The sequence below is a fragment of the Megascapheus bottae genome, chromosome 32 (genome assembly GCF_031878675.1).
Source record: "Megascapheus bottae isolate mThoBot1 chromosome 32, mThoBot2.hap1, whole genome shotgun sequence".
Taxonomy (NCBI): domain Eukaryota; kingdom Metazoa; phylum Chordata; class Mammalia; order Rodentia; family Geomyidae; genus Megascapheus; species Megascapheus bottae.
The window spans coordinates 6,671,192-6,692,819 of NC_143540.1; the positions used below are offsets into that span (position 1 = coordinate 6,671,192).

General features: G+C 42.3%; 1 protein-coding gene across 7 annotated transcripts in view; it reads left to right on the forward strand.

Moving 5' to 3' along the window:
• Positions 1-21,628, forward strand: part of Dcaf1 (DDB1 and CUL4 associated factor 1) — a 48,037-nt gene that overhangs the window by 10,799 nt on the left and 15,610 nt on the right. For 5 of the 7 annotated variants that reach the window (XM_090323444.1, XM_090323445.1, XM_090323441.1 and 2 more), the window contains exons 3-17: positions 1,174-1,250; positions 2,463-2,536; positions 4,578-4,691; positions 5,068-5,205; positions 6,732-7,244; positions 7,762-7,863; positions 9,743-9,901; positions 11,003-11,182; positions 11,800-12,009; positions 13,243-13,412; positions 14,263-14,387; positions 15,380-16,643; positions 17,507-17,705; positions 19,201-19,283; positions 19,776-19,860. In XM_090323444.1, the coding sequence (XP_090179570.1) occupies positions 1,174-1,250; positions 2,463-2,536; positions 4,578-4,691; positions 5,068-5,205; positions 6,732-7,244; positions 7,762-7,863; positions 9,743-9,901; positions 11,003-11,182; positions 11,800-12,009; positions 13,243-13,412; positions 14,263-14,387; positions 15,380-16,643; positions 17,507-17,705; positions 19,201-19,283; positions 19,776-19,860 (3,493 nt within the window). Of the gene's footprint in view, positions 1-1,173; positions 1,251-2,462; positions 2,537-4,558; positions 4,692-5,067; positions 5,206-6,731; positions 7,245-7,761; positions 7,864-9,742; positions 9,902-11,002; positions 11,183-11,799; positions 12,010-13,242; positions 13,413-14,262; positions 14,388-15,379; positions 16,644-17,506; positions 17,706-19,200; positions 19,284-19,775; positions 19,861-21,628 lie in introns of those variants that run through there. The other 2 variants (XM_090323446.1, XM_090323448.1) reach the window with 2 other exon arrangements.

Genomic DNA, 21,628 nt, shown 5'->3' on the forward strand with positions numbered 1-21,628 from the left:
GTAGGAATTAGAAGTCTATCACTAGGCTAAGCTTTTTCAGTTTTGAGATATAATTAATATACTATAAAGTACTTTGTTCAATTAAAGGTTCATTTCTTTTAAAACCATCACTCAAAGTTGGACACCAGTGACTTAGGCTTGTAATACTTGTTTTCCAGAAGATTAGAATTTGAGGATTGTAGTTTAAAGCTAGTCTTGGCAGAATATTCCATAAAACTTTTCTTCACCTACCCAGGAAAAAGCAGGCATGGCTCAAGAGGTAGAATACCATCTTAGTCCAAGCCCTGACTTGTACTCTTTTGTACCCCAGTACTCGCATATGAGCACACAAGCACGAAAGCAGGCAGGCACCCACGTACCCACATACCCACCTCCCCACCTCCCCACCTCTAAACCACTTAAACCAGGTACCAGGTGCAGGTGGCTTATGCTTAAAATCCTAGCAATTCGGGATGTTGAGATCTAGGGATTGTGGTTTGAAGCTAGACTGAGCAAAAATCTGTCAGACTTATTTTGCCCATTAACCAGCAAAAAGCTGGAAGTGGAAGTGTAGTTCAAGTTGTAGAGTGCCATCCATGAGTGAAAGAGCCCCAGTACTGGCTCAAAATAACAAACAAACAAACAAACAAACAAAAACAACAAAATTCAAACCAAAACAACCGTCTTTCCCCAACCCCCTTGCTCAAGTTACAGAACTTGAATAGCACCTTCAGATGACTTCCTCTTCCCCTATGCCAGTTAATATGCACCCTAAATATAGCCCCCCCTTTTTTTTTTCAGTCCTGGACCTTGAACTCCAGGTTGGGCAGTATCACTGAGCTCTTTGTGATCAATGCTAGCCCTCTACCACTTTGACCCATAGCAACACTTCCAGTTTTCTGTAGCTTAATTAGAGGTTCAGGGATTTTTCTGCCTGGACTGGCTTGGAACCTCAATCCTCAGATCTCAACCTCCTGACTAGAAGTACAGTGTGAATTACCAGTGCCCATGCATACATATACTCTCTCTTTCTTTCTCTTTTTCTCTCTGTCTCTCTCATTTGTTTTGGTACCATGGCTTTAACTTTTTGTTTTATTTTAAAAGTTTTACTATTTAACTGACAGATGGTAGGTGTTGGTGTGCTTTTTTTTTGTACTCTTTTCAGACTTGATTCCTTTTTTTTTTTTTTGGTAGGATGTCTGAGTTGATTGAAAAAGAAACTGAAGAATATCGTAAAGGAGATCCAGACCCATTTGATGATCGACATCCTGGTAAGATATATTCTCTTTAAGTTTAGTTCCTTTTCTTTCTACTTCACACAACAGTGGAGATTGAACTCCCATGGCTGCATACTTACTTAGTCAATTAATTTACCAGTTGAGCCATACCTCTAGCTCTTTCTTTTTTTGAGACAGGGCCTTATGTTGCACAGGCAATCCTCGATTTTGTTCCCACTGGTTCTGGGGCTTGAACTCAGGGGCCTGAGCTTTTTTAAAAAGCTTAGGGCTAGCACTCTACCACTTGAGATGTACTTTCACTTCTAGCTCTTTGGCGATTAATAGGAGATAAAGAATCTCACAGGCTTTCCTTCTATGGCTGGCTTTGAACCTCAGTTCACAGATTTTAGCCTCCCAGGTAGCTAGGTTTGTAGGCTGTTTGTACTTTCTGATAGCATTCTGTGTATTTTTTTTCTTATAGTTTGGTAAAATTTTTGTATCATCAGCTCACCTCTTGCCTTCAGACTCTATTGTATCCTTTGATGAAGTCTATGATTCTAATGCTCCAAAAGAAAATGAAATAAAAATTGATAGTATCAGTTTTAAAAGTAAGCCATCCATTCTTCCAGTCATGAGCTAATTGTTTTACCTTAGACTGTACACTGAGTGGTACCTAGGACCTTTGCCTCTTTTCCCTAGGAGCTAGAAAGTTCAGGTGGCCAGGGGTCCTTAATCTTTAGGATTGTTGATTGCTTAGGGGAATTCTCTGCTGCCTGTCCTTATATGTTTAAGGCTGCATTGTTGCTGCTCCTGCTGTTATTGTAGTTGGAGAGGTTAACCTGGAGCCCATCTTCCCTGGCCACCTGTGAAAAGAACAATCTTCCTGCCTTTCAGCAGTTGTAAATTTAGGGGTTTTTCTTTCTCTTAGGCTCCTTTTTGATTCCTTTGTGGATGTACCTTACACTCTTGGTAATGTTGGTTGAGACCTACTTTACCATGATTTAATTCAGCATTGTTGTATAGGTAGTATCCTGGGAAGTGGAAAATGTAGAGTGCAGTGTTTCCAGTTCTTAATAGGGTCACTTTTAATTTTAAAATAATTTTTTTGTTTTTTGATTAAATCTAATTCATCACAGGAATCCTATTTCCTTTTCCTTTTGCTGACGTTTTATTAGTAACAACTCAGATGCAAATCAAGGCCTGAGATGCGTGATTGGGATGACTTACTCTTTCTTTCATTTGTTCTTTCCCCTCTTCTTTTGGTAGGTCGAGCTGATCCAGAGTGTATGCTGGGCCACTTGCTGAGAATACTCTTCAAGAACGATGATTTCATGAATGCAGTAGGTTTGCCTCTTACTTTTCTCCAGTGATTATCATCAGCAGATTCTGTGGTTTGTTTGTATGCTTGTATAGTTTGCTTATACCTAGCAGCTTGGCAAAGTTGGGAGTAGAGTAGGTAGATTCTACTCACATTATTTGGTATTGGTTCAGTGGAAGCGTGAGCTAGTTGTGATGTGTAATTAAGAATAAGGAATATGTACATTCTTGGGCAAGATGATTTTGAGTTAGGAAATGTAGGAGTTCTTTGGGATTCTTGAGTAGGAAAATGAGGGTGATTGATGTATATTATTTGATTCTGTACTTAAACGGTGATGTGTTCCTGGGACTTATGGGTGGATAGGAAGGTCCTTTCTCTAACTCAGAGCTGATGTGAGGAGTAAATGAGGAAATAAATATATAGATACTTCTCTTGCAATTCCTGAAGTTAGTGATAGTTAGCAAATTGTGGCTATTAGTAGTTTTGTTTGGAGATGAATGGGCTTTGGGGTTCAGGTTATGGGTTCAAATTCAGCTGTACTGTTCACAGATAGTTTGTTCTTTGGACAAATGGCTTAAGTCTTTTCCTGCCTTATTTTCTCTTAAGTCTCATTTTGCTAATCTGTAATGGAAGTGGTATCCTAAGCCTTAAATGAAGTTAACATGTAATGCCCTTAATGAGAGCCTGATAAGTTTAGGTATTATTTTTGACGTCTATATTGTATTTATTCTTACGCACTGTGTGTGTGTGTGTGTGTGTGTGTGCGCGCGTGCGTGCATGCGAGCGTGCACAGGTGCACATGTGCACTGATCCTGTGCTTGAAATTAGGGCCTGAACACTGTCCCTGACCTTCTTTTGCTTAAGGCTAGCACTCTACCGCTTCTGGAGATTTTTCTGTGTATGTGGTACTAAGGAATTGAACTCAGGGCTTTATGCGTGTTAGGCAAGCACTCTACCGCTAGGCTACATTTCTAGCCCTAGTTTGGCTTTTTTTTGGTTGACAATTGGAGGTAAGATTTTGGCATTTTTAAAGCTACAGGAGAAACTATATCATCTTGGCTAAGCAAGATCATTAACTATAATTAAAGGTTTTATCAACAGTTGTCAAGCTCTGTAGCTGAGAACTTCTTTCGTATTTTTTAAGAAAATGATGAAGGGGCCCGGAGTTTGGCCTAGTAGTAAGAGATTTGCCGAGCGTGCACAAATACCTGGGTTTGATTCCTTGATACCACATACACAGAAAAAAAGCCACAAGTGGTGCTGTGGTTCAAGTGATAGAGCTCTAGCCTTGGAAAAACCCAAGGACAGTGCTTAGGTCCTGAGCTCAAGCCCCCAGGACTGACGGAAAAAAAAAAAAAAGGAAAATGATGTGGATGCCTGTAATCCCAGCATTTTAGAGGCTGTAGCTGGAAGATAGAGAGTTCAAGGCCAGCCTGGGCTATGTATATTCTTCCTCAAGAAAAAAAAACAACAACACAAAACAATAAGCAAGCCCACCCGTCAAATTTCACAAACAAAACCAGGGGGAGAAAAAGTGGGAGAAAAACAAGAGCAGGGGTAACAATGTTTGAGAAGTGATGTACTTGCTACCTTATGAATATAATCCCTTTATAAATCACCCTGACAATAAAATTTTTAAAAAAGATTATTCAAATTATCTTCTACAAATAATTTTTTTCTAATAATTATAATAGTGGCAAATATAAAAAGTTCAGCGTTTAGTGACTGTGAAAGCCCTAGGATTTCTAGTAAAATTTCTGATGTACATGGCTTTAAAAAACAAAAAATAATCCAACAAATCTGAAAAAGAAAGTAATGAATCTAATCTTAGTATTTTCTCTTTTTTTTTTTTTACATTTCTTTAGTTTGACTAGGTTGAATTTCATACAAATAGAACTTTTTTTTAAAAATAGGAAAGTCATAATTAGCCCAGATTGTTTATACAAGTGAATGGGATTTATTGTGGTATTTCTATACATGCATAGATCATATATTGATCACCTTTCTTCCACACTTTCTTTCTCCTTTCTCTTCCTCCCCCTTGGACCCCCTGTTCTTTCTAGCTGGTGAATGCATATGTGATGACAAGCCGAGAGCCCCCTTTAAACACCGCAGCTTGCAGACTACTGTTGGACATCATGCCGGGGCTGGAAACTGCTGTTGTCTTTCAAGAAAAGGTACTTAGTTAAACACAAAAGTGATAGTTGTGTTTCTTTTGTTTTCTTTCTTTTCTTTTTTTCTCCCAGTCCTGGGCCTTGAACTCAGGACGTGAGCACTGTCCTTGGACTTGCTCAAGGCTGGAGCTCTACCACTTGAGCCTCAGCACCACTTCTGGCTTTTTTTCCTATGTATGTGGTACCGAGGAATCGAACCCAGGTCTTCATGCATGCTAGGCAAGCACTCTACCACTAGGCCAAATTCCCAGCCATACATTTTTAATTCTTATAAACAGCATTGAGAATATTTACTTTTGTTATGAGACAGAAATCTTGACTTACATTTTTAGTTATGAAAGTGGGCACTTTCTAAATTGTACAGTCTCCTTTACTACAGGAAGGAATTGTTGAGAATCTTTTCAAATGGGCCCGAGAAGCTGATCAACCATTGAGGACATACTCTACTGGACTGTTAGGAGGTGCTATGGAAAATCAAGACATTGCTGCCAACTACAGGGATGAAAACTCCCAGCTGGTAAGGACTATTTAAGATTGCTTATTTCTTACGAAGAAGGTGCTCAGAGTTGCTAACTGCTGTCTGAATGTAGCTAGGTAGATCTTATTTATTATTACCTTGTGCTGGAGCATAAGTATAATATCAACATTTATGGAAAATAACTTTTTTGTAGTCAAGGATCATGGCTTTTCTTTTTGGTCAGTTGTGTAGCTTGAACTCAGGGCTTAGTCATTGTCCCTGTGACTCAAGTGCCACTTCTGGCTTTTGAGTAGTTCATTGGAGATAGAGTCTCATAGGGACTTTTTGCCTGGGCTCCCTTTGAACTTCGATCCTCAGGCGTCAGTCTCCTGAGTATTTAGGAGGATATTAGGTGTGAGCCACCAGTACCTGGCTATGCAACTCTTACTTCTAATTAACCACCTAAAAACTGGAAGTGGAGCTATGGTTCAAAGTGGAAGAGTGCTTACTTGAGCAAAAAAGGTTAGGGACAGTGCTAAGCCCTGAATTCAAGCCTCACAATTGACCCATCCCACCCTCCCCCCCCCCCAAAAAAAAAAAAAGAAAAAGAAAAGAAACTAAAAGAAAAGATCCAAGTGAGAGCATAAGGTTCTGTTCATGCTCTGGAACAGCACCAAAAATAAATTTTAAAAAATTAGCCCTTTTCGTGGTGTTGTGGCTCAAGGGGTAGGGTGGTAGTCTTGAGCAGAATTGCTCAGGACAACGCCCAGGCCCAGGCCCTGGTTCCACAAGTCCTTTTTTATTTTTTATTTTTTTGCCAGTTCTGAGGCTTGAACTCAGGGTCTGGACACTGTCCTTGGACACTTTTTGCTCAAGGTTAGAGCTCTGCCACTTGAGCCACAGCACCACTTTTGGCTTTTCTATGTGTACGGTACTGAGGAATTGAACCCTGGTCTTTGTGCATGCTAGGTGCATGCACTCTACCACTAAGGCTATGCTCCTGGCCTTTAGTTTTTACCTCTTTAGATGTAATGGCTCAGCCTACCTTGATCCAAAAGATTGGCCATGGGGTTTTTTTGGACAGTCTGGGGCTTAGTCTCTGGGCTTGGGCATGGTCCCTGAGCTCTTCATCTCAAGGCTAATGCCCTACCTCTGGAGCCACAGCTCCACTTCCCGTTTTCTAGTGATTAATTGAGATAAGAGTCTCATATTCTTTAGTGCCTAGGCTGGCTTTGAATCCTCAGATCTCAGCCTCTCAGTAGCTAGAATTACTGGTGTGAGCCACTGTGTCGGCTGAAAGAAGATTTCTATCTAGTTATCGGAATTGACTCAACATAGTCATCTGCTCAATACAAATATCAGATACTAGGTTAAATTTGTGAGCATCCAGTTCTTCTAAAGCAGAAATGAGAATTACTTAATAAGCTGAGACACACAGCTGTAATCCTAGCACCTGGCAGGATTAAGAGTTCAAAACTAGCCTGGGTTTATCTCAAAAATCCCAAACCAAGGAAAAAAAAATATATTAAGAATCGTGTAAGATGCCCAAAGAGACCCACTCCTTTCACTCCACGGTGTGTTGATAGGTGGCGATAGTGCTTCGGAGATTGAGGGAGCTCCAGCTTCAGGAAGTAGCTCTGCGGCAGGAGAACAAGCGTCCTAGCCCGCGGAAGCTCTTCTCAGAACCCCTGCTGCCCCTCGATGAGGAAGCTGTTGATATGGACTACGGTGACATGGCAGTAGATGCCGTGGATGGAGAACATGAGGAAGCCTCTGGAGATATGGAGATCTCCTTTCACCTTGAATCAAGCCACAAGACCAGCAGTCGAGTGAACTCAGCAGCCAAGCCTGAGGAAGGAGGACTGAAGAAAAACAAATCGACAAAACAGGGTGACAGAGAGAGCTTTAGGAAAGCCAAGCAGAAATTGGGTTTCTCATCTTCTGAACCAGATCGTGTGTTTGTTGAGCTATCTAACAGCAGCTGGTCAGAAATGTCCCCCTGGGTGATTGGCACCAATTATACCCTGTACCCCATGACTCCTGCTATTGAGCAGCGGCTCATCCTCCAATATTTGACCCCTCTAGGAGAGTATCAGGAGGTAAGTTTACCGGGAAACATACCATTCATCTTGTGGGAGTATTTATTTGTGAGGCATTTTATGGTTGTACTTATTCACTGATACATTCTTAAGTCTAATCCAGAAAAATCTTCATCCCAGACTGGTAAGAATTTACTTTACTTATGTATTTATTTTTGTCAGTGTTGGGGCTTGAACTCAGGGCCGCAGCACTGTCCCTGAGCTTCTTTTGCTCGTCTCGTACTGTACCACTTGAGCCATAGCACCACTTCTGTCTTTTCCTGTTTATGTGGTACTGAGGAATATAACTCAAGGCTTTATACATGCTAGGCAAGCACCCCACCACTAAGCCACATTCCCGGCCCTCTGGTAAGGACTTATGTAGGTCATTTCTGAAAGAGCCTGTTTGAACGAAGTCTGTTCATATGTTTACCATTCATGGGGGGCCAGGTACCTCGTTTTGTTGATCTCTTCATGAAGTGTAATGGGGAATGTGTAAAAAACAAAACCAAATGCAAGACTTTGTTTCTCATTTCAGTTACTTCCCATATTTATGCAACTTGGATCACGAGAGTTGATGATGTTTTATATTGATCTGAAACAGACTAATGATGTCCTGCTTACATTTGAGGCCCTCAAGGTAAAGTTCTTTTAAAATTAGGTTGCTGGGCATTGTATTAATAGAAGTGTTTTGTACTTGTGAGGTTCGATAAGGTAGTTACAGTGACCAGCCACACTGGTGGTGTGTGTGTGTGTGTGTGTGTATGTGTGTGCACACATGTGCGTGTGCGCACATGCATTAACATGTGAACTAATAGTTTGAATTGCCTATAGTGGTCTGAAGGTTTTGTTTGCAAATACACTGTCATCTTGAATAGGATTCAGTGGAAGGTAGCTGTAGATTTTTATGTGGGAAATTACAATGTGTGTCATCACTCAGCTGTTTACATGCAAAGTCTTAGAGAGATCAAAGAAAACAATATGAATGAACAAGAAAACAATCTCAAATGAGATCCTTCTTATAGAACAAAACGATAGAAAGCTCACCGTATCATTTTGTTGAAAAGGAATGATTCCGGTAGTATAGAAGGAGCATACACGGAAGCTGTAGAAATAAAATGAGTTAAACAAGAATATTGAGGAGGAATTGGATCTCATTTAGATATAATTCCAGGAACAAAAAGTGGAACTTTTTTCAGTAGGAATGAGATGAGCTGGATTATAGGTGGTGGTAAGCCACTAGAATAAGTTAATCTCTTCCCACCTACCAGTGTGGCAGAGGAGTGAATTATACCACCATAGATAGGAGTGACATTATGAGAAAAGCAGTCACGTGTCAGAAGTGATAATGTATTGAGGGCAAGATTGAATGGAAGCATGGTAGAAGTTGTCTAATGAATAGGATGAAGAGGGGAGGGATATAAATCATTAAGAAGGATCAGCCTAGGTGTTGAGAAAACTAATAAAGACTATGTCTGTGGTTTTCGCTATTGACCTTGGCAAGATATAAAATCTTGTAACTAAATCTGTGTGGTCTGTGTCCTGTTACTGGAAACAGGAGGGGGAGCTCTAGCTTCCTCAGGGCCTGACTATGTTAGCCTAGGCTTAAAGTCATAAAGCAGTCTCAGCTAATATTGTGCACCCTTGTCCTAAAAATTATGGAGGCACACTGGGTACCTTGGCTACCACCTGGAGACTCAGGAGGCAGAGATCATGGCTCGAAGCCAACCAGGGCAGGAAAGTCCAAGAGACTCTTATCTGCAATTAACCACCAGAAAACCAGGTGTAATGCTGTGGCTCAGAGTGGTAGATTGCTAACTTTGAGTGAAAGAGCTCAGAGGCAGGACCTGAGTTCAAGCCCTATGACCTAAACAAACAAAAAACAAATAAAATTAGGTAGGAGATCAAATCCACCTAGAGAGACTAGTGGCAATTGAATAGGAAATTAACAAAAAGTAAAAGACAAAAATTACTAGTTTTGATGCTTTGTTCAAGATTCCTATGGTGGCTCATACCTGTAATCCTAGCTACTCAGGAGGCTGAGATCTGAGGATCACGGTTCAAAACCAGCCCAGCACGAAAGTCCATGAGACTTTTAACTCCAGTTAACCACCAGGAAACAGGAAGTGGTGCTGTGGCTCAAGGGGTAGGGTGGTATCCTTGAGCTGAAGAGCTCAGGGACCGTGCCCAGGCCCCCCCAAAAAAATTCTTATTTGAGGATATATTAAGGATCATTTAAAAAGAGGCTAATTTTTAAGTTGAGTGCTAATTTTCATGCCCGTAATCCTAGCTACATAGGAGCCTGAGACCTGCAGGATAGAGGTTAGAAGCCAAGCAGGAAAAGTTTGTGAGTTTATTTGCAAAAATGGCTCCAGAGGTCTAATGTCAGCCAAGAAAGCCAAGTAAGGAAGAACTGGAGGACCTGAGTTTAAGCCCCAGAATCAGCACCAAAAAAGAAAATGAAGAGATGTTGTAGTTTTTCTTTCAGATTGTTCTATGGTAACGTGTCTTTGTTTTAGCACCTAGCGTCTCTCCTGCTCCATAACAAATTTGCCACAGAATTTGTTGCCCATGGTGGGGTACAGAAATTACTGGAAATTCCTCGTCCTTCTATGGCTGCCACTGGTGTATCCATGTGTTTGTATTACCTGTCCTACAACCAGGATGCAATGGAAAGAGTAAGTCTTTTTGTCTCCAGTTAACTAGCCCAGATTCAGAAGTGGAGGTGGGCCTGAGGTGGTAGAATAACCAGCTATGAGGAAAACAAACCAAGTGGCTCACATCATAAGCCCTAGTTCTGTTCCCCCTTCCCAAAAGACCATTTTTTTTTTTTCCTTCTTGAGGTCAGCATCATGTCAAGATTGGTACTCTTTAAGAATAGTAAATTAGCGCCAGTGGCTCACATCTGTAATTCTAGCTACTCAGGAGGCTGACATCTGAGGATCGTGGTTCAAAGCCAGCCTGGGCAGGAAAGTCCATGAAATTCTTACCTCCAGTGAGTCACCAGAAAACTGGAAGTGGCGTTGTGGCTCAAGTGGTAGAGCTCAGGTACAGTGCCCAGGCCCAGAGTTCAAACCCTGTGATTGACAAACAGAAAAACAAAACAAAAAGTAAATTAACCTGTGAATTATGGCTGAAATATAGGAAAGACTACAAAACCAACCCGAGGAAGAGTACAAAGCAACTTTTTTTTTTTTTTTTTTTTTTTCCCATCCTGGGCTTGAGCTCAGGGCCTGAGCACTGTCCTTGGACTTTCTCAAAGCTAGAGCTCTACCGCTTGAGCCTCAGCACCACTTCTGGCTTTTTTTTCTATGTATGTGATACTGAGGAATTGAACCCGGGTCTTCATGCATCCTAGGCAAGCACTCTACCACTAGGCCAAACTCCTGGCCCCAAAGCAACATCTTGATTCGGTGAAACAATGGATACTAAGCTCTGGACTGACAGTAGGCACAGTTACTTTTGACTTTTGCTTTCTGTGGGAAAGACTTAAGAGTTTCTTTCTCATCTGTTAATTGGGAATTTGGTACCAATATAACATCCTGTGGGAGCATTAAATGATAATATTTGTAGGAACCTAGCTAGTATAGATTGGATTTAAATATTGTCAGCTTTGGGATGATTAGGTTGTAAAATTGGAATTGTAACTTTAACTGAGAATGATCATCATAATCTATAAAGATACCGGTCTATATTGGTGAAATTTTCATGGCTTCGGACTCCTTTGCCCAGATTTTTGTTTTTTTTTTTTTCCAAGTAAAAAAATTGTTTTTGTGCAGGTGTGCATGCATCCCCACAACGTTCTCTCTGATGTCGTAAACTATACCCTGTGGCTAATGGAATGTTCCCACGCCTCGGGGTGCTGCCATGCCACCATGTTCTTCTCAATTTGCTTCTCCTTCCGGGCTGTCTTGGAGCTCTTCGACCGATACGATGGTCTTCGTCGTCTGGTGAACTTGGTGAGCTTTTCTCTTGGGCTTCTCTTGCTAGACGTAGGGGTCCTGCTTGATGGGGCTGTTCTTTAGCATCACCTAATGGAAGAGAGGAAGCCTGTGAGTGGAGTTTTATTATCATTCCTCAGGAAAATTCTCTTTTTCCCTTAATTCACAAATTTCTCTCTTGCTCGTTTTGATTTGTTTTTAATCACTGACCTATATCCCAGTTCCCTTCCTTTGTTCTTTATGTGGTCCAAGGACTGACTGACATAGTCATCTTGTAAGAGGAATTTCTGCTGGTAATCTTCATCTTCCCCAAAGCAATAGTTTTATGATGTTAAGACAGGATCTCGGTAGATAGCCCAGGTTGGTTGGGAACTTGTTATGCAGGCCAGTTAGCCTCGAACTCTCACAGTCCTCCTGCCTCTGCCTACAAAGCGCTAACATTAATGGGATTGTTAACACCACACCTGCCCCCCCCATATATGTCCTTTAACATTCTGCCCTCATGTGGCCACTCTGAGCATGTTGCATATGTATGGAAACGTCAATAACTTGCCAGTCTTTTAAGCACAGGGGTGTTTATTCGTATCGCTTTTCCTTTCCCCATTTTCTCCTGTCTCGTCCTTTCTGACCAATAGATCAGTACTTTGGAGATTCTAAATTTGGAAGATCAGGGTGCACTTCTGAGTGATGATGAGATCTTTGCCAGTCGCCAGACCGGGAAACATACCTGCATGGCCTTGCGCAAGTATTTCGAGGCTCATCTGGCCATTAAATTGGAACAAGTGAAGCAGTCACTTCAGAGGACTGAGGGTGGTATTCTTGTTCACCCTCAGCCCCCGTACAAGGTAAGCCGGTGTAGGTGCTTTAAAAAACACAATTACCCTCCTTGAACACTTGTTTATTAAACTTGTCATTTAAAAATATGATGTAAAAATCAACATTAATAAATTCTTTAATAAAAAAAGTAGAAGGAACAATGAAAGCAGAAAAAAAAATGTATCTACGTAGTTGTACAAAGGAGTTTCAATTCAACTGACTGTTTCTGGCTACAATGCATCTTGATCATCAGGGTCAACCCTTCCATTGTCCTCCATCTCTCCCAGCCAAAGAGACAGTGTGCTAACATGCTCTAGCATTCCTAGCCTGAAGCTCAAATTCCTGTCTTCGGAATCTCAACAGGACTCTGGGTTGAGTAGAACAATTGAAGAATATTAAATCTCCTGAGAATTTCTTTTGGGATAGAGTATGTCTATAGTATCTATAATTTCTTCTGTATCATTTTGGAATCTTCTAATTATTTTGGAACCACAATTAGTGCCTGTGGTTCTTTTTTTTTCTTTTTTCTTTCTTTTTTTTTTTTTTTTTGCCAGGCCTGGGCTTGAGCTCAGGGCCTGAGCACTGTCCTTGGACTTTCTCAAGGCTAGAGCTCTACCACTTGAGCCTCAGCACCACTTCCAGCTTTTTTCTATATGTGGTACCGAGGAATCGAACCCTGGTCTTCATGCATGCTAGGCAAGCACTTTAACCACTAGTTCAAACTCCCGGCCCTCTTTTTTCTTTTTGACTGGTCCTTTTTGACTGGGCATAAACTCTGGGTCAGGTACTGGGTCCCTGAGATTTTTTTCCAGGCTAGCACTCTACCACTTGAGCCAAGAGTGCCACTTTTGGCTTTTTCTGAGTAGTTTATTGGAGATAAGAGTCTCAAGACTTTTCCTGCCCTGGCTGGCTTTGAACTGCAACTCTCAGATCTCAGTCTCCTGAGTAGCTAGGATTATAGGTTTGAGCCACTGCCCCCTGACAGTATCTACATGTGTTTTTTTTTTTTTAAATGACAAATTAAGATGACATCCATTTCTTGGTGCTACTTTCTCCTTTTAAGCTGTGAAGTGTAGGTAGAAGATTAACTCAAGAACTGTGGAATTTGAAAGCTGTTTTTTAAACCTATTTGTTTGTTAAACCCTGACACTGTCAAAAACATAACCTACCCACCCCCAAAATCTGTGGATACAATGAGGTATGCCTAAGAAGTCAGGTGATACCTATGTGTTATAATAACAATCTCTATTTTCTCCACTTAGGCTTGTTCGTATACTCACGAGCAGATTGTGGAAATGATGGAGTTTTTGATAGAATATGGCCCAGCGCAACTCTACTGGGAACCAGCTGAAGTCTTCCTCAAACTTTCTTGTGTACAACTCTTGTTACAGCTTATTTCTATTGCCTGCAATTGGAAGACCTATTATGCAAGGTGGGACCAGCGAGATTCAAATTAAATATGATGCTGATTTTTGCTTTGTTTAAAGTGATGTTGGTTTGGTTTGTACATGGTATACAGTCAACAAACTTTTATTGAATCTGAGAAACTAATTAAACATGGAAATGTGGCTTTTAATTTACAGGGTGTTTGGTCTTATATACGGTGTTAGTGATTGTATACTTTATACAGTGAGGAAGATCTAGCATGATACTCTTCGGAAGTTATACATTTTACATGTTTTAGCTGTAGAAGTGCTTGAGATTAAAGTTTTTTTACATTTTTCTTTGTGTGTGTGTGTGTGCACGCGCGTGCACACACACACATACTTTGACTTTTAATATCTTGCTTCTGCTTGAAACTATATATACTTTGTTTTTTTAAAATCAGTCCTGGAGCTTGAACTCTGGGCCTGGGTGCAGTCCCTGAGGTCTTTTTGCTGAAGACTAGCTCTCTACCACTTGAGCCACAGCACCACTTCCTGCTTTTCCTATGATTAACTTGAGATAAATGTCCCATGGACTTTTACGCCCGGGCTGGCTTTGAATCATGATCCTCAGCTCTGAGTCTCCTGAGTAGCTAGGATTACAGGCATGAGCCACAAGCTCCCAGCTGATTATCTTCTTAAGACAGATTGGTGTAGGTGAAATTCCTGACCCAAAGATTATGAATATTTGAAGAATCATGTTTCATATTCCAGATTACTTTCTATATAGACTATTATCCACACCAGTGAGGAAGGTTCTCTCAAGAGTCACACAAATGATCCATTCTATTGAATCTTTCTTTCTAAGCGATTAATATTTTATAATTTCCTTTTAACTCTTTCTTTCTTCCTGCCCAGGAATGACACTGTGCGCTTTGCTTTGGATGTCCTGGCTATTCTCACTGTAGTGCCGAAAATCCAGCTCCAGTTGGCAGAATCAGTGGATGTGTTAGATGAGGCTGGTTCTACCATCTCCACTGTAGGTAAGTAGCAGCTCACCATTTTAATCATTGGATGTGGATTTGTTTTCCTTTGCTGTGCTGGCTATTTACCCGGCCTGGGCATATTAGGACAGAAGGTAGTAGAGGAAGATTCCATTTCTGTTTCCTTTTAAGAACACCTTGCAGTTTCACAGGAGGGAATCCTGCTAATCAACTCAGGGCTTGCCAACAGTTAAAGCATTTTTGGTATAATGGTAACTTGTGTACTTGTGAAAACGTTATCCTGTGGAATCTTGTACTAAAAAATAAGGTTTATGGGACTAGCAGGTTCCTGTGCCCAGGATTGGCACAAGGAGAAAAAAAAGGAAAAGAAAATGTACCTTATTCTGAGTAGGCTTAGGAGGGTGCTTCTGCGGTAAGCCTGGAGGTGCTGTGCCATACTGAGGTGTAAGTCCAAGGTTCAGGCACTTGTTTTGTTGTGGGGCCTGAACTCAGGGCCTGGGCACTATCCCTGAGCCTCTTTTTTTTTTTTTTTGCTCAAGGCTAGCACCCTACCACTTGAGCCACAGCACCACTTCTGGCTTTTTCTGTGTATGTGGTACTGAGGAATCAAACCCAGGGCTTCATGCATGCCAGGCAAGCGCTCTACTACTACGCCACATTCCAAGCCCATTGTTTTAAATTTCCTTAATATGTAATGAATTTCCTCCATATGTAGCTGCCGTGGTGGTAGCTAAGCTTGAGGGCTTTTGGTTTTCCTGCAGAAGGTTTTAATTCATTCTCACTATATATGCTCCATTTACCTATGAAACATTGCAATGAGTCTTCATGACTGACCCATTATTATACATGAGGTATTGCATCGCAAAGGTGCATTGTAGAAGAACCCATTGTATTTATGCTTTGCGCTTAAGAAATGTTCTGTAATTTTAGAAAAGAACAAAAGATACAACTCAGAAATTTGAAACTGTCACAACCACTCAAGTTAGCCCTTAGTTTTATGAGTACTACTGTAATTTTTCCCCCCTTCCTAGGTATCAGCATTATATTGGGAGTGGCTGAGGGTGAGTTCTTTATCCATGATGCTGAAATTCAGAAGTCAGCACTTCAGATTATCATCAATTGTGTGTGTGGCCCGGATAACCGAATATCCAGTATCGGCAAGTTTATCTCTGGAACTCCTCGGAGAAAGCTGCCTCAGACCCCCAAGAGCAGTGAGCACACCCTGGCTAAGATGTGGAATGTGGTCCAGTCTAACAACGGCATCAAGGTGCTCCTGTCCTTACTGTCCATCAAGATGCCCATCACAGACGCAGACCAGATCAGGGCCCTGGCCTGCAAGGCCCTGGTGGGCCTGTCCCGTAGCAGCACGGTGCGGCAGATCATCAGCAAGCTGCCCCTTTTCAGCAGCTGCCAGATCCAGCAGCTGATGAAGGAGCCAGTGCTGCAGGACAAGCGCAGCGACCATGTCAAGTTCTGCAAGTATGCTGCCGAACTCATAGAGCGCGTGTCAGGAAAGCCACTTCTCATTGGCACGGATGTGTCCCTGGCACGACTACAGAAAGCAGATGTCGTAGCCCAGTCCCGAATCTCCTTCCCCGAGAAAGAGCTGCTTCTTTTGATAAGAAACCATCTTATTTCTAAAGGGCTTGGAGAGACGGCAACTGTGCTGACGAAAGAGGCCGACCTGCCCATGACCGCAGCCTCCCATTCTTCTGCCTTCACCCCAGTAACTGCCACTGCATCTCCCGTCTCTCTCCCCCGAACCCCTCGCATTGCTAATGGCATTGCAACTCGACTGGGTAGTCACGCCGCCGTGGGTGCCACTGCTCCTTCTGCCCCCATTGCCCATCCTCAGCCACGGCCCCCCCAGGGTTCGCTCGCTCTGCCTGGCCCGTCTTACGCTGGCAACTCGCCTTTGATCGGTAGGATCAGTTTTATCAGAGAGAGACCGTCACCTTGCAATGGGAGGAAAATCCGAGTGCTGCGGCAGAAGTCGGACCATGGCGCCTACAGCCAAAGCCCAGCCATCAAAAAGCAGTTGGATAGACACCTTCCTTCCCCACCTACGCTGGACAGTATCATCACAGAATATCTTAGAGAGCAACACGCTCGCTGCAAGAACCCCGTTGCCACCTGCCCACCTTTCTCTCTTTTTACTCCTCACCAATGTCCCGAGCCAAAACAGAGGCGGCAAGCGCCAATAAACTTTACCTCAAGGCTAAACCGCAGGGCATCGTTTCCCAAATACGGAGGGGTAGATGGTGGCTGCTTTGACAGGCACCTGATCTTCAGCAGGTAAGGAAGGGGCCCACATCCCCTGCACACTGGAAGGCCTCCTCCACTCAAACTGTTGGGGCAGTGTTTGGGAGCATGATAAGAAAGCCATCCGTTGGCTTGAAATACAGCTGTCACTTTATGTGATACACGAAGCGTGTAAGCGTGCCGCCTTTTGCCTGCTCTGGGTTCATTGTGTGACTGTTGGCAGTGTACCGATGTGATGGTCCAGTCACGTTTTGCTGTGCTAGTCCAGGTTACCTTCCATTGTGTTCTTTTGCAAGTCTCAGGTATAGGCTGTAGGATCACATGGACATTTTTTTTTTTTTTTTTTTTTTGCCAGTCCTGGGCTTGAGCTCAGGGCTTGAGCACTGTCCTTGGACTTTCTCAAGGGTAGAGCTCTGCCACTTGAGCCTCAGCACCACTTCTGGCTCTTTTCCATGTATGTGAGGTACCGAGGAATCGAACCCCGGTCTTCGTGCATGCTAGGGAAGCGCTCTACCTCTAGGTCACACTCCTGGCCCTACATGGACATTTTTCTTGTCTAAATTTGCACATTCCTTTTTTTTTTTGCCAGTCCTGGGGCTTGAACTCAAGGCCTGAGCACTGTCTTTGGGCTTTCTCAAGGCTAGCACTCTACCACTTGAGCCACAGCACCAGTTCTGTTTTTTTCTATGAATGTGGTACTGAGGAACGAACCTGGGTCTTTAGGCGTGCCAGGCAAGCACTCTACCACTAAGCCAAACTCCCAGCCTCTTCGTTTCCTTTTTAACAGCCCACTTTTTGAAACCTCATGGTTCATGTTCTTTTCTTCCTTCTAGCAGTTTTTTTCAGGTGAGCCTGCATATCCACTCTCTGATGGTATTTTTTTTTTTTTTGCTTAGATTTCGTCCCATTTCAGTATTCCGGGAAGCAAACGAAGATGAGAGTGGCTTCACGTGCTGTGCGTTCTCGGCGCGGGAGCGGTTCCTGATGCTGGGGACCTGCACAGGGCAGCTGAAGCTCTATAATGTTTTCAGCGGACAGGAGGAGGCCAGCTACAACTGCCACAACTCGGCCATCACACATCTGGAGCCTTCTAGGGTAAGGGTTCCTTTTCTGGATGTTCTCAGTCTTCCTCAGATGGACTGGTGTGTTGGGGTAAAGAGATTCACCCTTTATGGGGCTTTCCCTTTAGGTGAGTTTGACTCACATTTCAGAGGGAAGCTGAAGAATATTGCCAAATTTTAAGAGAAACTGTCTTTGACATCTTCCCAAGTGTTTTTCCTCCCCCTTCAAACTGTTGTGGTCTTTCTTTATTTCTTTTTCTTTTTCTTTTCCAGTTTAGAAAGAGTTAATGTTCTCTCAAATTGAATTATTCCATACAACACTGTAGGTTCATATATGTAAATCCTAGTCCTTTCTGAATATTTCTTATTCCAGGGAGGTTTGTACTTTCTTTCTAAGGTAACAGTGGTGAGGTATGTGTGTGTGGTGGGGGAAGGGGTGTATGCTGGCCCTGGGGCCTGGGCATTGTCCCTGAGCTTTTGTGGGCAAGGCTAATGCTCTACCAATACTTCTGGCTTTGTAGTGTTTAATTGGAGATAAGACTCTCATGGACTTTACTGACTGGGCTGGCCTTGAACCATGATCCCCAGATCTCCACCTTCTGTATAGAGCTAAGATTACAGTTACAAGCCACCACCTGGCCTATATAGTTTTCTTTCTTCCTCCTCCTCTTCTTCTTTTTTTTTTTTTTTTTTTGCCAGTCCTGGGGCTTGAACTCAGGGTCTGAGCACTGTACTTGGACTTTCCTCAAGGCTAGTGCTCTACCACTTGAGCCACAGCACAACTTCCGGCTTTTTCTGTGTTTAGTACTAAGGAATCGAACCCAGGGCGTTATGCATACTTGGCGAGCACCCTGCCACTAGGTCATACTCCTGTTCTCTTCTTTTTTTTACTCCAGTATTGGACTTAGGACCTCATGTTCAATTTTTTTACTCATGGCTGATGCTCAACTGTTTGAATTACTTCTCTGCTTTTGCTTTTTAGTGATAAAGAGTCTAGAACTTAGACTCCTGAGCCATCTGTGCCTAGCCTGGTACATATATATATATATTTTTTTAAAGAATTTATTAACGTTGATTTTTACATCATATTTTAAATGACAAGTTTAACAAACAAGTGTTCAAGGAGGGAGTCTGTATTTACAATCGGTACATATTTTTTTAAATTAACCAATTTGGTGGTAATAGGGTATGAACTTGGGGCCTTGGCTTGCTAGGCAAGTGCTCTATAGTTAAGCCACAATGCCAGCCTGTATTTTAATGTTTTTTTCTTTGAGTACCGGGGCTTGGGCCTAGGCCTTGTGCATCCTTCACTAGTGGTTTATCACTGAGTAGCTCTTACTCCTGCAGTTTGTGAGCTAGTCTTGCTCTGTAGCCCAGACTGTCTTTTAATTCATGTTCTTCCTGTTATAGCTTCCAAGTGCTGATATTACAGTTGTGCCTACTGTGCTTGATTTTCAGATATTAGTGACAGGCACTAATACTTGCATGTACGTACACACAATTACTCGCTTTTGGTCTCCTCTTTTTAGGATGGATCCTTGCTGCTGACATCTGCTACGTGGAGCCAGCCATTGTCTGCACTATGGGGAATGAAATCAGTATTTGATATGAAGTACGTATTTGTTTTTGCAGCCTAGCTTCTCTATGCTACTTAATTCATATCCCTATTCAAATGATTTTAAGCTACAAGCCTTTTTGAAAAAGAAATAATGTGAGGTGTTGCCAGTTATCCAATTCATGTTGAATTAAGATTTTTTAATCTTTGTTTTGAGTAATACTGGGGTTTGAACTCAGGAACTTTTTTTTTTTGTCAGTCATGGGGCTTAAATTCTGAGACTGGGCGATATTTCTGAGCTCTTCAGCTCAAGGCTAGTGCACTACCACTTGAGCCACAGTGCCACTTCGGATTTTCTGGTGCATGATTGGAGATAAGAGTCTCATGGACTTTGTTCTTCGGGCTGGCTTTGAACTGAGATCCTCAGATCTCAGCCTCCTGAGTAGCTAGGATGACAGGCGTGAGCCACCTGGTGGAAATCACTGTTTAATTGGTTGAAAGTATGTGTCCTGAAAACCTGTCACTTAAGTACTTGCATTTTTCCTATAGGCATTCCTTTACCGAAGATCATTATGTTGAGTTCAGTAAGCACTCTCAGGATCGGGTTATAGGCACAAAAGGAGACATTGCCCATGTAAGTATTTAAGAAGTATTGAAGAATCCACAGGCTTCCAGGGGGAATGGAAGGAAAGGATTGGGAAAGTGTGTGGGCAGTAGTGGAGGTGAGGTGCACATCCTGTAGTTTGGACTGAATTTAAACTAGAGAGAAAAAGTGAGAGCCCTTGATAGCTGACATATGAAGAGGACCCGGGTGGAGGACCAGAGGGCGGGGCTGGTAATACAGGCAGAAGCCCAGGAGACAGATATGCTCTAGAAGCCAGTGGAAGGCCTATTTGAGAAAGGCTTGAACATCAGGACAAGTACTGATGTGCTACATGACCAGGACTGAGCGGAGACTTCAGTTTAACCTTGTGGTGGCATCATTAACCATGTACGCCAGTGAGGTGAAACCCTGATCAGATGGAAGAATGTGTGAGAAAGAGACACAATAGAGACCTTTCTTTTTTTCCTTCTTTCTTTTGTTCTTTTTTTGGTCATGGGGCTCGAACTCTGGGCTGGGTGCTGTCCCTGAGCTCTTCAGCTCAAGGCTAGTGCTGTATTACTGAGCCACAGTCCCACTTCCTGTTTTCTGGTGGTTGACTGGAAATAAGAGTCTCATGGACTTTCTTGCCTGGGCTGGCTTTGAACCGTGATCCTCAGATCACGAGATCCTCAGCCTCCTGAGATCTGTAATCCTAGCTAGAAGTGCAGGCGTGAGTCCCCAGAGCCTGCCCCACCCCCCAACTTTTCACTCGTAAACATCGTAACATAGAAAAACTGAAAGAATAGCATATATATTCACTGCCTAGATTTGTCTGTTCAATATTTTGCCTATATTTTGTGTGAATGTGTATATTTCACTGAGTCGCTTGTGGAAGTAAGCTGCAACAGCAGCATGACATTTTATCTCTTAAGTCTTATAGCTTCTCCTAACAATATGTTTTACTATATAATCACATTTGCCAAATTTGAAAATATTATAGTTCAGTCCATACTCAGTTTTCTTAATCATTCCTTCTTGATGTATTTGGTTTCAAATGTTTTTGTTGTTGTTTTGAACCAGGATCCAGCCAAAGATTCACACATTGCATTTGATTGTTATGTCTTAATAATGTTTTAAAGCCGAGAACCATTTCTCCAGTATTCATGACATTGATTCTTGAAGAGACCAGGCTAGTTTGCCCCATGACCTGAATGTGTTTGTTTCCTTGTGATGTCTTATTTGTTTCTAGATCAACACATTAAAATTAAAAAAAAAAAAAGTTTTAAACAAGTTTTTAGAAAGATTGGCCCTATTACAACATGCTTGTAAGCTGAAGAATCTGATCTCTGCATGGATTACACACTATAAACTTTAAAAACTTCTAGTATGAGTAGGGCTAAAGTTACATGTAAATGGAGAATTTTTTTTTTCTTTCTTTTTTTTGGGGTGGGGGGCTTGCCAGTTGTGGGGCTTGCGCTCAGGGCCTGAGCATTGTCCTTGGGCTTTCTCAAGGCTAGTGCTCTACTACTTGAGCCACAGCACCACTTCCAGCCTTTTCTGTGTATGTGGTACTGAGGAATCGAACCCAGGGCTTCATGCATGCTAGGCAAGCACTATACCACTAGGCCAAACTCTCACCCAGTCCATGGAGAGATTTTAAAGGAGAAAAGTTTTATTTTCTTGATGGTTTTCCCCAAAGCAGTAGACTTTAAGGGGTGTTCTGTAGCTCATCACTGATTAATCCATGTGGAGAATTTCTCATTTTAATGTTACAAACTTGTTTCTTTGTTGTTGTTGTTGGAGACCATGACTTGAACTG